Consider the following 14,428-nt stretch of genomic DNA (forward strand, 5'->3'; position numbering starts at 1 on the left):
AATTAGGCTCCCTGTATATTCGTAATTTTGAACCCTTTTTTAAGAGCCCCCCCCCCATTTTAGGGCCCCTAAAAATGGCCTTTGTGCATATTTTTTCAAAAAAATTGAAGAATTTTCATTTGAAACACACTATAGCAAGTGCTTGATAATTTTTCATATGGTTTTTTCAGTAACTCTCAAAATTGAGCTATTTTGGATCAGATTCTGAGCGATTCAGATATTTAATCTTCGAAATGACGTTACAATCTAACGTTTTCATAATTTCAACGAAAGTAAAAATGCCAGAATTTGACCTAAAATAGCTCAATTTTGAAAGTTACAGAGAAAATCAAATGAAAAATTATCGAGCACTTGCTAGTGTGTTTCTAATGTAAATTCTTCAATTTATTTGAAAGAATATGCATAAGTTGAACGCTTTTTTTAGGGGTGCCTAAAGTGGGGGGGGGGCTCTGAAAAAAGGGTTCAAAATTACGAATATACAGGGAGCTTAATTCAACTTTTTCATCTACTTAAATAATAGAATATACACCTCAGAACGTTACGTTTGGCGCAAATCGCAGGTTTCTAGTTTTCCAGGGGTTCCCAAAATATCGAAATTACGTAAAATTAGAAAATTGGATTTTTGAGTACCAGTAAAAATTTTTATTGAGATCAAAATTTGGTAGGATGGAGGTCTTTCAGATACTAACAAATTGTAAAAAGCTTTTTAAAAGCGGGGTTCAAAGGGATAGGTCCAAAATGCTGGTTCCAAAATTTTTCAAAAATTAAAACCCCCCAATTTCTGCCCCCGAGGGTCGAAAATGGAAAAACCTCCTTGCATAACGTTTACCGGGTTCAAACAGATATTTTACGCTTGAAAATTTTCTGAAAATAAAACTCAGTGGTTCCTAAAATAATTTTTTTATTCACAACTTTGGGAACCCCTGGAGCCCAAAAAATGGTCATTTTGGGTTAATCAACCACGGATTCGTATTTGCGGCATTTATTAAAACATTTCAAAAGTGGCTGAGTTGATAACTACGAGTAGCTGGTGCCAAAAAATGGCCTTTTCGCAACTCCTCCATTAAACTTTTTTTGATTTTCAGAATTGAAAATTGAATTTTTTCGAATTTTGATTTTTTTTATGATGAGTGTCTGATTCGGTCTTATTTTTTCCTCCTAAAATAAATTGCAATCGCCAAACACGCGTAACATTCTGTTGTATGGTCGTTAGAAAAAGCTACTGAAGCAGAAAAACCACTATACAAGACGTAGTGCTTTTTGCGATATCGTTCGTAATTTTTTGAATTTTGTTTTTTTTTTTTGTGACAGTTAAGTTCATTTCATTGAGTGAAAGGAGGTTTTCAACTTATTCACCGGGTACGTAAAATATGCGTCAAATCGGTCAACTTCACTAATCAAAACTTTTTTCATGTTTTAAATCAAAAAATCACATTTTTTCGCAGAACATTCAATTTTTTTAAAATCGTCTTTAATGCCACCCCAATTTTTTAATATGTTGTTCAGCATGAAAAGTTGTCCATAATATATTTTTTTCAGAATTTTTGAAGGTCGGAACGATACGAAAACTACGTTTTGAAACTTTTCGAACTAATTTTTCGTACAAAAATAGGTGGCAAACTGATTTTTATGATATCACCACAAAACATTTCAAAACCCCTAACTATTGGAAAAAGTTCCATTTTGGTAGGTATCGCGGTTATCGAGTAATCCACTGCTGAAATGGATGATATTTCAAGTTCACTGAAAATTTTGACACCCCCTAGCTGCCATTAAAAAAAGGCTAGAGGGCTGTGATTTGCGCCATTAGTCATCCCTTCAGAAAATATTTCCACAGGAAAAATTCTCAAAAAATCTCCGACCCCCCCCTTACCACTTCTTGGTCGAATTGGCGTGGAATGCCCTAGGACATAGTTGTTAACAATTTGTTGTCGTCTAGCCTAAATTTTGTAAATATACAATAAGTATTTTAAAAAAAAATTTCCAACATGCATTTGCACTGATCTCTTCTTCCTTCCTTCAAACCGCAAAGATGATCGCAGACATCTTCGATTTGCGTCATTCGTGAACTTTTGATGAGCTACACTTGCATTCAAATTTTAAAAATAAACAAAGACGTCCAACAGCGCTACTTTTGATCGACTTGTCATAAAACAGTAGTCATAAATATTCCTGTAAGTATGTCAATGTACATATATGTATCATTAGTACAACCAAGCTATAAGTTTTTTTTCGCGATTCAATCGAACGAAAGACAGTATATAAGAAAGAGAGAAAACACACGAAGCCAACGCCTATAGAGCTAGTCTACGAGTAGATAATTAAGCCGTCAAAACAAGTAATTATTTCTCGAGTGACTATGAATCGGGAGTGAGTACCTAATTGGTGTTTTATAACTTTTCAATTATTTAGTTAGTTAGATAAACGTACTCGACTACTCGTGTATAACACTATCGCGAACCCCTCTCGTCATAGCACCAAGTTATATGTATCGTTGGGGATAACGTTAAACGCTTACATCGATACAATCGATCCATTGTGTATGTTCGGGCCAGTTGATCGAGTGTTTGAAAAAAAAGAAAAAAAATTTTATAATAAAGTTATTGTGAACCTTCAACCTACAGATATAAAGGTACGGTTATTTGACAAAATACTTAAATTTTTTCTCTCAAAATGGACGAGACGGTTTATTCGTACGAATACGGTCGCGAAAATGAAGCTAGATTTTGGTTTTCGAAACGTTTCTTCGTAGCTGTGATGATGTTTTTCGGTACTATAAATACATTCGCATTGAGCGCGAATTTAAATATTGCTATCGTAGAAATGACCAGTCCTAAAACAACGACTTTACATAATGAGACAATCGTTCACGTGAGTACTTACCATTTATTACCTAATATACCTATATATACCTATCTACAGATACACAACTTCATGAGCAAAATTAACATAAACAACATGTAGTGACACTGTAGCTATGTAGCTACACATGTGCTCGTCGTACTCGAGCTGATTATAAAATGTAGCAGGGTATTAATTGTAGTCGGAGTGCCCGCTTAAGGGTCGATCCTCCGGGACAACTTTTTTCTTAAAGGGGGAGTCCTGAGGAACATTTCTAGCTCTTGTACTCAAAAAAAAAAAAAGTGGCCCTACTGACAAAATAGAGGCCACTTTGACTGACAGGTCAGCCGAAATCGTAGATTTTGCATTCCGACATAGGACTTGCACAACATTTTTCAAACCGTACAAAGGTATTAGATCGAAAGATTGGGCAAAAATTCATCACCTGTCATAGCGAAAAACCGTTCTGACTTCCCCTGGTGCACCTTAATTGTTTCAATATCTTATTCATCAACTGAACCAATTAATTCATAAGCTAGCCTGTTTGATTCAGTAACTCTTTGTGCAATGAATCTCTATCTGTTGTTGGGTTTCTACCAGGCATGAGTAAGCTTGAAAAAGATTGAAATGTTTTGTAAATTGGTTTCTGCGTAATATCAACAATGAATATGTTTTCATGGTTTCAATTTCCCTCACACATTAATTCAGCTGTGATCGATCTTTGCATGTAATGATTTTGTGATCATTTCTATCAAACTTTGAAATAACTGGAATCTGTTTGTTAAAATTCTTTGTGCCGAAAAAGTTGAGAAAAAATACGAAAATATCAAAGAAATATGCTTTGGTGATGAGATAAGTACACACTACACAGCCTACCGACGATTTGGCAGAACAGCAAAATAAACTGAAAACTCTACCCTACCTTATAATTAAAATGATTTATGTACCTCATTACGATGACGATGAGGTGAAACATTGTCATTTTGTAAAGTGTTGAGTGGTGTACACTGGACTGGTTGGTCCAAACCATCATCGGGAAAAATAATACAATTAATTTAAAATACTTATACTTATTTGAATAATGTACCTACTCAATAATATGTCTAATGATTATTTATACCTACCCCAATCATAATAAATTGTTATAATTTCCACTTCTTCTTCCTCCATTACAAGCAAATAGCAGTGACTCTAAAAAAAGGAAATGCTGAAAAACATGTTTTCATAATGTATTACTTAATGTAATTTTCAAGGGATAAAAAAAAAAAGGTGTCATGAAAATATTTAGGTTTTATAGTACGTATTAGTCGGGGAGCCCACGTAAGGATAAATTGCACCCCCCCCCCCCCCCGTCGATCCTCCGGGATAACTTTTTTCTTAAAGGGGGAGTCCTAAGGAACATTTCTAGCCCTTGTACTAAAAAAAAAAGTGGCCCTACTTACAATATGGCGGCCATTTTGATTGATAGGTCAGCCGAAATCGCAGACTTTGCGTTCCAACATAGGACTTGCACAACATTTTTCAAACTGTACAAAGGTAGGTAGATCGAAAGATCAAGCAAAAATTCATCTCCTGTCAAAATTTCAAGTGCTAAAGTGCGTTTTTCGATTTTTGGTGAATTTTTGAAAATCAAATTTAGGCCAAAAATGAGGGAAAAAATCAAAATTTTACTAAATTGACCAAGAAAGCTGAAATTTGGAATGTACCCTATTTTCGACATGCCAAATGGATTGGAAACTGTTTCAAACCGTTTTGAGCAGTTCTGGAGCCTCCAGCAGATTTTTGGAACTCGAAATTTCCATAAAACATTAAATGAAGTTGGATAGCTGCAATTTACTCTGAAAACTAATTTCGATACGCTACGAAGTCAACTGCAGGAAGATTTCAAGTCGTTTTGGAGTCTCCAGCGGTTTTTGGAAAATTACTGGAGCCTCCAGTAGATTTCTGAAACTTAAACGGTGATAGAAAGTCGAAATTCATTCTACAAACTAATTTCGATACGCTACGAAGTCGACTTCTGGTGGATTTCAAGTCGTTTTGGAGCCTCCGCCGACTTTTTGAAAGGTCGTATGGCGTTTTTTGGAAAATATAAATTTCCAAAAAGTAGCTGGAAGCTTCAAAACCATTTGAAACCACCATGTAGTCGATTTCATAACATCGCATTGAAATTAGCTTGCGAAGAAAATTTCAGCTTGCCAACTCCATTTTGGTTTTGGCAAAATGTCGCGGGAATTTCAAGTTACAAAAATCTACTAGAGGCTCCAGTAATTTTTAAAAAGTTGCTGGATGCTCCAAAATGACTTGAATCTACCTGAAAGTCGTCTTCAGAGGGTGTTAAAATTGGAGCGGTAAATATCAGCTTTCCATCGCCATTTAATGAAATTTTGTGAAAATTTATAGTTTCAGAAATCTGCTGGAGGCTCCAGTAATTTTCAAAAAGTCGCTGGAGGCTCCAAAACGACTTGAAATTTACCTGCAATACTTCGTAGCGCATTAAAATTAGTTTGCAGAATAAATTTCGTCTTTCCAATTCCATTTTGATGAAATTTTGTGGAAATTTCGAGTTCCAAAAATCTGCTGGAGGCTCTAGAATTGCTCAAAACGGTTTGAAACAGTTTCCAATCGATTTGGCATGTGGAAAATAGGGTATATCCCAAATTTCAGCTTTCTTGGTCAATTTGGTAAAATTTTGATTTTTCCCCTCATTTTATGGCCACTTTTTTTTTCAGTACAAGGGTAGAAACGTTCCTTAGGACTCCCCCTTTAAGAAATAGTTGTCCCGGAGGATCGACCGGGGAGGGGGGTGCAATAGATCCTTAAGCGGGCTTCCTGACTGTTAGTCAATTCGATTGGTATCTTTTTGCAGGCCCCAGAATTCGACTGGGATTCTCGAACCAAAGGTCTCATCTTGGGAGCATTTTCCTACGGCATCGCCGCATCTATATTTGGGGGCTACTTGGCGATGAAATTTGGAGGATCGACCATCATAGGCGCAGGAGTAGCTATCACCGCCATAATAACGATTTTCAATCCGTCCATTATTCGGTACAGTTTCCATTTGTTTTTGATAGCTCGAGCCATCGAAGGTGTAGTCGAGGTACGTACTGGTAGAGCTCACTACCTATGTCTTCTTGAAGCCTATAAGCCATTTTATACTGGAAGGCTGCATAGTTCATAGTTCGTAGATTTGCTCTATTTTACTCATGACAGGGATTCGCTATCGTTAGCTTCACCGAACTGTGGACTCAATGGGCTCCGGTGCAAGATAGATCTAGACTGATGGCCATTGGATTTAGTGGAATGTATGCGGGGACAGCGATCGCGTATCCGGTGTGCGGATTCATTATGCACGAGTACGGATGGCCTGCTGCTTTTTATTTAACTGGTGAGTTGAGATATTGAATACCTACGAGTACGTATTTTTTGTGTACTATCAGCTCATTAGCTGATTTGGTGTCATTATCGACGAAGAATGGCTTTGGCTTTTCCTTTTACTTGATGAAGATGAGCTTAATCGTTCTTGAAGAGGGAGATTACGAGAGTGAAATAGGTATGGTACGTGGTAATATGAATTTAAAATATTCCTACTTACATGTAGAAAAAAATCTACAACCATAGTCCAAAATTGAGAAAAATTTTTAATTCAATATTTCAAAAAGTAAATTTCACGAGGTAACGTTGAAAATATAGATTTTTAAATTAAATTTAGATTTCATTGGTTTTTTTTTTAGTACATGCAGTCATTAAAGACATTTTTACAGGAAAAATTAATATCAAACAGATCTTTTGCAGATATAGTTCACAGTGGTCCCCCTCAACAACATACTAAAAGTCCTGGCCCCTACGGAGTCCGGAATCCCCTAAAAGGGAGGGGATCGGAACCTCACTCAAAAACGGGTTTTCGATGACATTTCTCGTTTACACAAGCTAAATCATATTCCAAATCACGAATCTTCTTTCTATCGCGTATGAAAATATCCTAGATTACTTACTGTAAGTATAGGCGATATCATCTTTAGTCAAAGTTACTAATTTGTTTTCCTGGAGATATGCTTCAAACTCTTCTAATAATTGCTTTTGAGACTTCTGATCAGTATATTTCGATCCACTTTGAAAATTAGCGGAACAAGCAATGAATAAAATCACCTGGTTATTACCTACATATATTGTAATTATTAATGGGTATCAAATTCTGGTGAGGTTGTTTTTGGCACATAAGTACACATATTACCTACAATAGGTACCTATGGAAAATTTTCACACGAACTTTATTCAACAAATTTATTTATTGTAAGCTATGTAAAAAAAACTTACAAATTCAACTCTTTGTCACAATACTTGAATGTGCATTCAGCTTGGGCCAATCAAAAAACAACTGGAGCTTCTTACTTGAAAATTTAAAGCACATACGAATCAATAAATCAACGAATTTCTTACTGAAGTAGTGACACTTCCTTGTACGTTAAGAGTAAAACGAATAAAATTTCATTTCATGGACTGTGGTTGTTCCTTAAACACTCTCCTCCTCATATTTTCCCAGAAAAATTTTAAAATTGTGAATTTCAATATTGGTAGATAAATTTTACTGTGCCGAGGTAAGTATTTTTTTTTCAGACCAACTAAAAATTGAAATTTAAAGAGCCAGCAGTGACGTAATTTCACGTTGAGAAAATTATTGTTGATAGGGTTGAATACTTAATTAGGTACTCGGTTTTATGGCTCTTTCATCTTCAAAAAATGATCCAAGTATTGCGTCCTCGAACTTTTCTAATTTGTCACAAATTTTAATTCTAATTTTTTGTTGGTCTGAAAAAAAAATACTTACCTCGGTACAGTAAAAATTTATCTACCAATGTTGAAATTCACAATTTTAAAATTTGCTGAGAAAATATGAGGAGGAGAACGTTTAAGGAACAACCACAGTCCATGAAATGAAATTTTATTCATCTTCCTCTTTATTAACGTATGTACAAAGAAGTGTCACTACTTCAGCAAGAAATTCTTTGACTTATTGATTCGTATATGCTATAAATTTTCAAGTTTGAAGCTCCAGTTGTTTTTTGTTCGTTATTGGAGCCAAAACTTAGAAAAAAATATCATTTCTGGGACTAGAAAAAATTTTTAAATGCAGTGCTGCCAATTTTTTGATGGTTTATTGAGAATTTCAAAAATTAAAACACGTTGATAATGATTTTGTCTACACCTCCCTATGTTTTTTTTTTTCGATTTAGCTTCAAACTTGAAAATTTATAGCACATAAGAATCAATAAGTCAAAGAATTTCTTACTGAAGTAGTGACACCTCTTTGTTGCTCTTTGTATGTTATTAAAAATTAAAATTTGTGTAAAATAAGAAAAGTTTGAGGACGCAATACTTGGATCATTTTTTGAAGATGAAAGAGCCATAAAACCGAGTACCTAATTAAGTAGGTATTAAACTCTGGCGAAGTTGACCCATTTGGCCTCTATTTTTACGTATCCGTTGAAAAAGTTGAAAACCCCCTTTCACTCGATGAAATGAACTCATCACAAAAAAAAATCAAAATTCAAAAAATAAACGAATTTTAATCTTTTTGCTGTACCTATGAGTGTGATTTTTATCAACTTTTTCATGAAATACGTCAGAAAGAGGTCAAAATAAGACGACTGAATAAATTTAAACTCTTTTTGATGTTTGGAATTGAAAATTGAATTTTTTCGAATTTTGATAATTTGGCGTGATGACTTGCAAATTAAAAGGACTACGAACTCTGAAACAGTGAAATTTCACTGCTTAGCAGTCACGACATTTTGCCTTTTTAAAAGCAATAGTTTTTTACTGTTTTGCAGTAAAAAACTACTGCTTTTAAAAAGGCAAATGTCGTGACTGCTAAGCAGTGAAATTTCACTGTTTCAAATTTAGAGAGAACATGACTCACTAAAAAGGTTAGTTTTGATGTAAAACCAGTTCCAAAAATTTTTTGAAAACATCTCTTCACCCCAACCTGAGCATGCAATAACGTTGCATGTGCCCAAAATTCAATATTATCCAACTTGGAGGAGTGGGGGGGGAGGGTGATCCAAAAATGTTGAAACTGAATTCCAGAAAATAGTCACTCGGTAGAAATGCATAGGCTACTTGAATGTGACTATATTTTTCAATAGAATTCTCATGTTTATCAAAATTTTATGAAAGGGTGGAAATTTTCAAAAATTAGTTTTAAAAAAATAAAAACGAGAGAGGCGCCATGGCGACCATTTTAAAAGCTCAATTATCCCTGAAGGTTTAAATATGTGTAGGAATACTTTTTTGGAGATCAAGAATCGATGCAACGTTCTCAAAGAAATTTAAAAATTAAAAGAACACATTTTTTCGTAATTTTTAGTCCTTTCTAGACTTTTAAGGCCAATATTTTCAAAATACTTGATTGCATTTTTGAGCAACGTATACACCCAATGTCAACCCACTTCCACCCAAATTTTGACCCTTCGTCACCAACCACCCCACGAATTATGACTTTTTGTGCATTGAAAAATATATATCTGTGGAGGGATGCTCGAAAAGTAGTAAAATTTCCATGCTGAACGTAATTTGGAATTTTTTTTAAATTGCTACCTACAATGTACAATGTACATATTTCTCGAGGATTTTCATCATTTCAAAGTTATAGGTAATCAAGATTTCAAATTTCAATCTCGAGTGAAAAGCTGCAGCAGGAAAAGGCTATAGGTGGATAAGTATGGCGAATTTGCCCCCGAGAGCTTCAGGGTTGATATTTGCATGGAAGGTGGGTACCCTTGAGCACCTTCCGTCACGAAAGTTTCAGACCCCCAGACCCCCCGTTTTTGAGATACCCCCCCCTTTTATGAAATTACAATAGAAAATTTTTTCTCAGCCCCATGTGAACCGATTTTTTTGATTTTTTGGTATGTTGTGAACATCCATAAGAGGTATCCCCACAAAAATTTTCACCCCCCTCCCCCCATATTTACCCCCCAAAATGACGTTTTTTAGCTTTATTTGCCCGTTTTAGCAATGATCATGATTCTGCACAAAAATGGGAATAGCATTTTTAAATGTGTTTTCGACCCCTACAAAACATATTTTTTTCAAAAAAAAATTTTTGGTGGGTCGTGGTCAAAATTTGAAAAAACTAATAGAGGGGGGAAAAATGAATTCTGGTGTAAATTATTGTTTTTGGTAAATGAGGTGTCGTTTCCATATGAATCAAACCCCCTCAACACGAATATGACGTCCAATTTAATGCTACCCTCAACCACACCCCTCCAGTGCCTCTGCCCCCACCTCAATTTTTACTACTATATTAAAAATTGAGCTATATAATAATATTGGTGTCGTTCTCATATGAATCAAACACCCCGAACACGAATATGACGTCCAATTTAATGCTACCCTCAACCACACCCCTCCAGTGCCTCTGCCCCCACTTCAATTTATACTATTTTTAAAGTTTTGATATTTTCATAATGTTGGTGTCGTTTTCATATGAATCAAACCCTCCGAACACGAATATAATCTCCAATTTTACTCTACCCTCATTCACACCCCTCCAGTGCCTCTGCCCCCACTTCAATTTATACTATTTTAAAAGTTTTGATATTTTCATAATGTTGGTGTTGTTTTCATATGAATCAAACCCCCCGAACACGAATATGACATCCAATTTTACTCAACCCTCATTCACATCTCTCCGGTGCCTCTACCCCCCTCAATTTTTACTCTATTAAAAGTTGATTTATTTTCATAATGTTGGTGTCATTTTCATATGACTCGAATACCCCGAACACGAATATGACGTCCCATTTAATGCTACCCTCAACCACACCACTCCAGTGCCTCTGCCCCACCGCAATTTGTACTATTATTTTAAAAATTGAGCTGTATAATAATATTGATGTCCTTTTCATATAAATCAAACACCCCTAACATGAATATGAAGTCAAATTTAGGTCTACCCGCATCTATTCCCTTCCAGGCTACAGCCAGCTCCTCGAAAATGTTAAAGTTTGACCCTTGCGATGTCGTTGAGTTTTCAACCTTCGTGAAACATACCTTTAATAGTAATTGATTTGATTTGAAATAATTATTGATCGAGGATTGATCGGAGTTAGCTAAAAGTTTTATTGTTTAGGTGGGGGAAGAGGCACTGTAGGGATGTGAATGAAGGTAGAGCAAAATTGGATGTCATATTCGTGTTCGAAGGGTTTGATTCATATGAAAACGACACCAACATTATGAAAATATCAAAACTTAAAATAGTATAAATTGAAGTGGGGGCAGAGGCACTGGAGGGGTGTGAATGAGGGTAGAGTAAAATTGGAGATCATATTCGTGTTCGGAGGGTTTGATTCATATGAAAACGACACCAACATTATGAAAATATCAAAACTTTAAAAATAGTATAAATTGAAGTGGGGGCAGAGGCACTGGAGGGGTGTGGTTGAGGGTAGCATTAAATTGGACGTCATATTCGTGTTGAGGGGGTTTGATTCATATGGAAACGACACCTCATTTACCAAAAACAATAATTTACACCAGAATTCATTTTTACCCCCCCTGTTAGTTTTTTCAATTTTTGACCACGACCCACCAAAAATTTTTTTTTGAAAAAAATATATGTTTTGTAGGGGTTGAAAACACATTTAAAAATACTATTCCCATTTTTGTGCAGAATCATGATCATTGCTAAAACGGGCAAATAAAGCTAAAAAACGTCATTTTGGGGGGTAAATATGGGGGGAGGGGGTGAAAATTTTTGTGGGGATACCTCTTATGGATGTTCACAACATACCAAAAGATCAAAAAAATCGGTTCACATGGGGCTGAGAAAAAAATTTCTATTGTAATTTCATAAAAGGGGGGGTTTCTCAAAAACGGGGGGGGGGGGGGGGTCTGGGGGTCTGAAACTTTCGTGACGGAAGGTGCTCAAGGGTACCCACCTTCCATGCAAATATCAACCCTGAAGCTCTCGGGGGCAAATTCGCCATACTTATCCACCTATAGCCTTTGTACATTTTTCAACGTTCTCAGTTCTATCCATTTTTTCGGTCATTTTCAAATAAAAAAAGAAGCCAAATACTAAATACTTATGTATGTAAACCTAATAGGAAAAAAAAACTGTCAATAATCCTAAAAATCCCCAGACGCAACGTGAGAATTAGGTAATTGTAAATTAGGATTGCATCACTGAATAGGTACAGACCACCTCACTTCACAATATTTTGCAACTAGAAAAAATACTTACATCATCGACATTGAAATCATCGAAACAAACCATAGGTACCTACACCTATCCAAAGATAATTTCAAGAGTTGTGAAATTCATATTCAAGTCTCATTAGTCTTTGCAATAAAAAATGCAACGTCAGCTAACTACGTAAGAAAAAATAACCTCTTTTTCCATAGAATGTGTGCGACGAAAATGAATAATTAATCGTAAACAGGAAAACAGAGAAAGAAAGAGGAGGAATGACGAATGAGTGGAACATTCATACAAAGAAAATTTTTATTCGTTGTTTTTCTTAAATTAATTATTACTTATTATTTATACACACATTTAAGTATGTACTTATTCAGGTGGATCAGCACTCATATGGTCAATCCTATGGATCCTTCTGATACCAAACAGTCCATCATCAGATAAATGTATTTCTCAAAAAGAGCTCAAATACATCATTAATAATCAAATATCGAGGGAGCCGCCAAAAAATGTAAGCAATTTGCAATTTTTTTAAATACAATAATGAATACCTAAGAATCAAACTATTCAAGTGTTCACTTAAGTACCTATACAATATTAGTTATAATTCCAAGAATTTAGTTAACTTATCTGTTAATCTGATAATCTAACAGGTATGGCGGCTTTGTATGAGCATGCTGAGATCCAAATGTGTCCTAGCACTTTGCACGACCAAATTCACATATGGTGTTGGCTTTTCCATCGTTGTCACGTGTTTTCCCATGTACATTAAAGGTAACGTTACTATAGTAATGATACGATAAAACAAATAATGCAAATCTGTTTACAATTTGGCACCTCTGAAGTCATATGCTGTGTTGAATCTGCCATCTCATTGTTGAAGTAGATACCTACCTATAGGTTAATTTTTAAAAAATGTACCTACCTACCTTGTAATTTCGCTTTTTACGAAAAGAAGAAGAGAAAACTTACGAGTTTGACCCAAAATTACAGAGGCTTAGGAATCATTAATTGTATAGACACCTTATGACCTTATTCTTCTCTGCCATTTTTTTTTTGACCGAATACATGTTTATTTTTGCAGACATGACTAATGCAGAGATCCACAAAGTTGGTATATTTTCTTCACTTCCAAATATAATCAGCGCATTTACAGTTCCAATTGTAGGATACATAGCTGATTACCTTCATAATAAAAACATTCTAAATATTACGCAGGTAGGAATATATACCAACCTATTTAGTTCATCTTCCTCAAAATTTTCTTATCAATAATATGTACATATATGTTGGTAATTATCATGTTAACTCATCGTACTACTACATATCATCAAATTAATATATTTATATAACATCGATATTTCGATAACCCTTCGTACACGCCCGACTATGGTTGAATTATTTCGATTTCAGATCCACAAGCTATTCATGTGTGGCGCTTTCGTACTCGGAGCTGTGCTGTTATTCATTATAAGCTCAATTTCAGCGAATTTTATAGCCTCTATGATATGTTTCATGTTATTTAAAATAGCCCTATCGACCAACTACGTTATCTCGCAGTAAGTAATTATCGTTTACAAATTATTACGTTAATTATCCTGAGATTATTTGACGAGATTTATCTACTTACTCGTATCATACTCAGCCACTCAGTGCTTCGAGATAATTAATGTACGACCTATAATTTCTGTTTATCGCAGATTATGTTGCGTATCGATTGCTCCGAAATGTTCCAGTGTGGTTTTTGGATTCCTAACTATTTTTTATACGCTTAGTTCGATCGCTAGTCCAATGCTGATTGGTTTAGTGGTCACAAATCATGTACGTGAAACAATTCTTGGTGCAAGAGTACATCTCTTTGATGATTCAAAATCTCATTTCGAGGAAATTATTAAAATTTTTTTGTTTGTTCACAGAGTGAGGCTCAATGGAACACTTGTTTTACTCTGAGTGCTGCGTTACTTCTGATAGGAGCGATTACCTATTTATTATTTGGCTCCAGTGATCCTCAACCTTGGTCTTACTCTGCTGTTCCAGTGCATTTGAGTCGTAATGAGATACATTGAAATAAAAGCTTTAATTTATTTTGTACTCAATTTTTACTATACGATTGAAATCCCCTCATGTATCATAAAGACAGAAATAAGAAAATGAGAAGGTCATTCTACCTTCTCATTTTCGACTGAAACGTCAAAAATAAGCTGAAAACAGTTTGAAATCAAAAATTTTCCAAAAAGTGGTAAACTCTTCATCGAGATTTAGTAGGGGTACCAAAGTGAAAATTATCAAAACAATGGGACCGGAAAGATAAGCAATTTTCGCGATATTTCCTCGAAAGGGGATCATTACCCGACCCCGAAACCACCATTACATTTTTGAGATCGAATT

The 14,428-nt window shown here is 35.1% G+C and overlaps 1 protein-coding gene across 2 annotated transcripts; it reads left to right on the forward strand.

The window, feature by feature from the left end:
• The first annotated feature begins 1,849 nt into the window (after positions 1-1,849).
• LOC135837177 (vesicular glutamate transporter 3-like) lies at positions 1,850-14,131 on the forward strand. Of its 2 annotated transcripts, XM_065352368.1 has the most exons (9): positions 1,853-2,871; positions 5,708-5,938; positions 6,052-6,226; positions 12,418-12,551; positions 12,694-12,814; positions 13,125-13,258; positions 13,454-13,599; positions 13,741-13,861; positions 13,957-14,131. In XM_065352368.1, the coding sequence occupies exons 1-9, from the start codon at positions 2,674-2,676 to the stop codon at positions 14,104-14,106; spliced, it is 1,410 nt and encodes a 469-aa protein (XP_065208440.1). In that variant the 5' UTR covers positions 1,853-2,673; the 3' UTR covers positions 14,107-14,131. The 2 variants fall into 2 exon arrangements, with proteins under 2 accessions (XP_065208441.1, XP_065208440.1); XM_065352369.1 differs by lacking the exon at positions 13,957-14,131 and having other exon boundaries at positions 1,850-2,871; positions 13,454-13,603.
• The last annotated feature ends 297 nt before the right edge of the window (positions 14,132-14,428 follow it).

The sequence above is a fragment of the Planococcus citri genome, chromosome 2 (genome assembly GCF_950023065.1).
Source record: "Planococcus citri chromosome 2, ihPlaCitr1.1, whole genome shotgun sequence".
NCBI classification, from domain to species: domain Eukaryota; kingdom Metazoa; phylum Arthropoda; class Insecta; order Hemiptera; family Pseudococcidae; genus Planococcus; species Planococcus citri.

What these genes read in the sequence shown, in the direction of transcription:
- LOC135837177 (XM_065352368.1), top strand. Translation starts at nt 2,674, where the DNA reads ATGGACGAGACGGTTTATTCGTACGAATACGGTCGCGAAAATGAAGCT. An exon ending in CCATCGAAGGTGTAGTCGAG is followed by an intron (nt 5,939 to 6,051) that starts GTACGTACTGGT and finishes TACTCATGACAG; the next exon opens with GGATTCGCTATCGTTAGCTT. An exon ending in ACCAACTACGTTATCTCGCA is followed by an intron (nt 13,600 to 13,740) that starts GTAAGTAATTAT and finishes TGTTTATCGCAG; the next exon opens with ATTATGTTGCGTATCGATTG.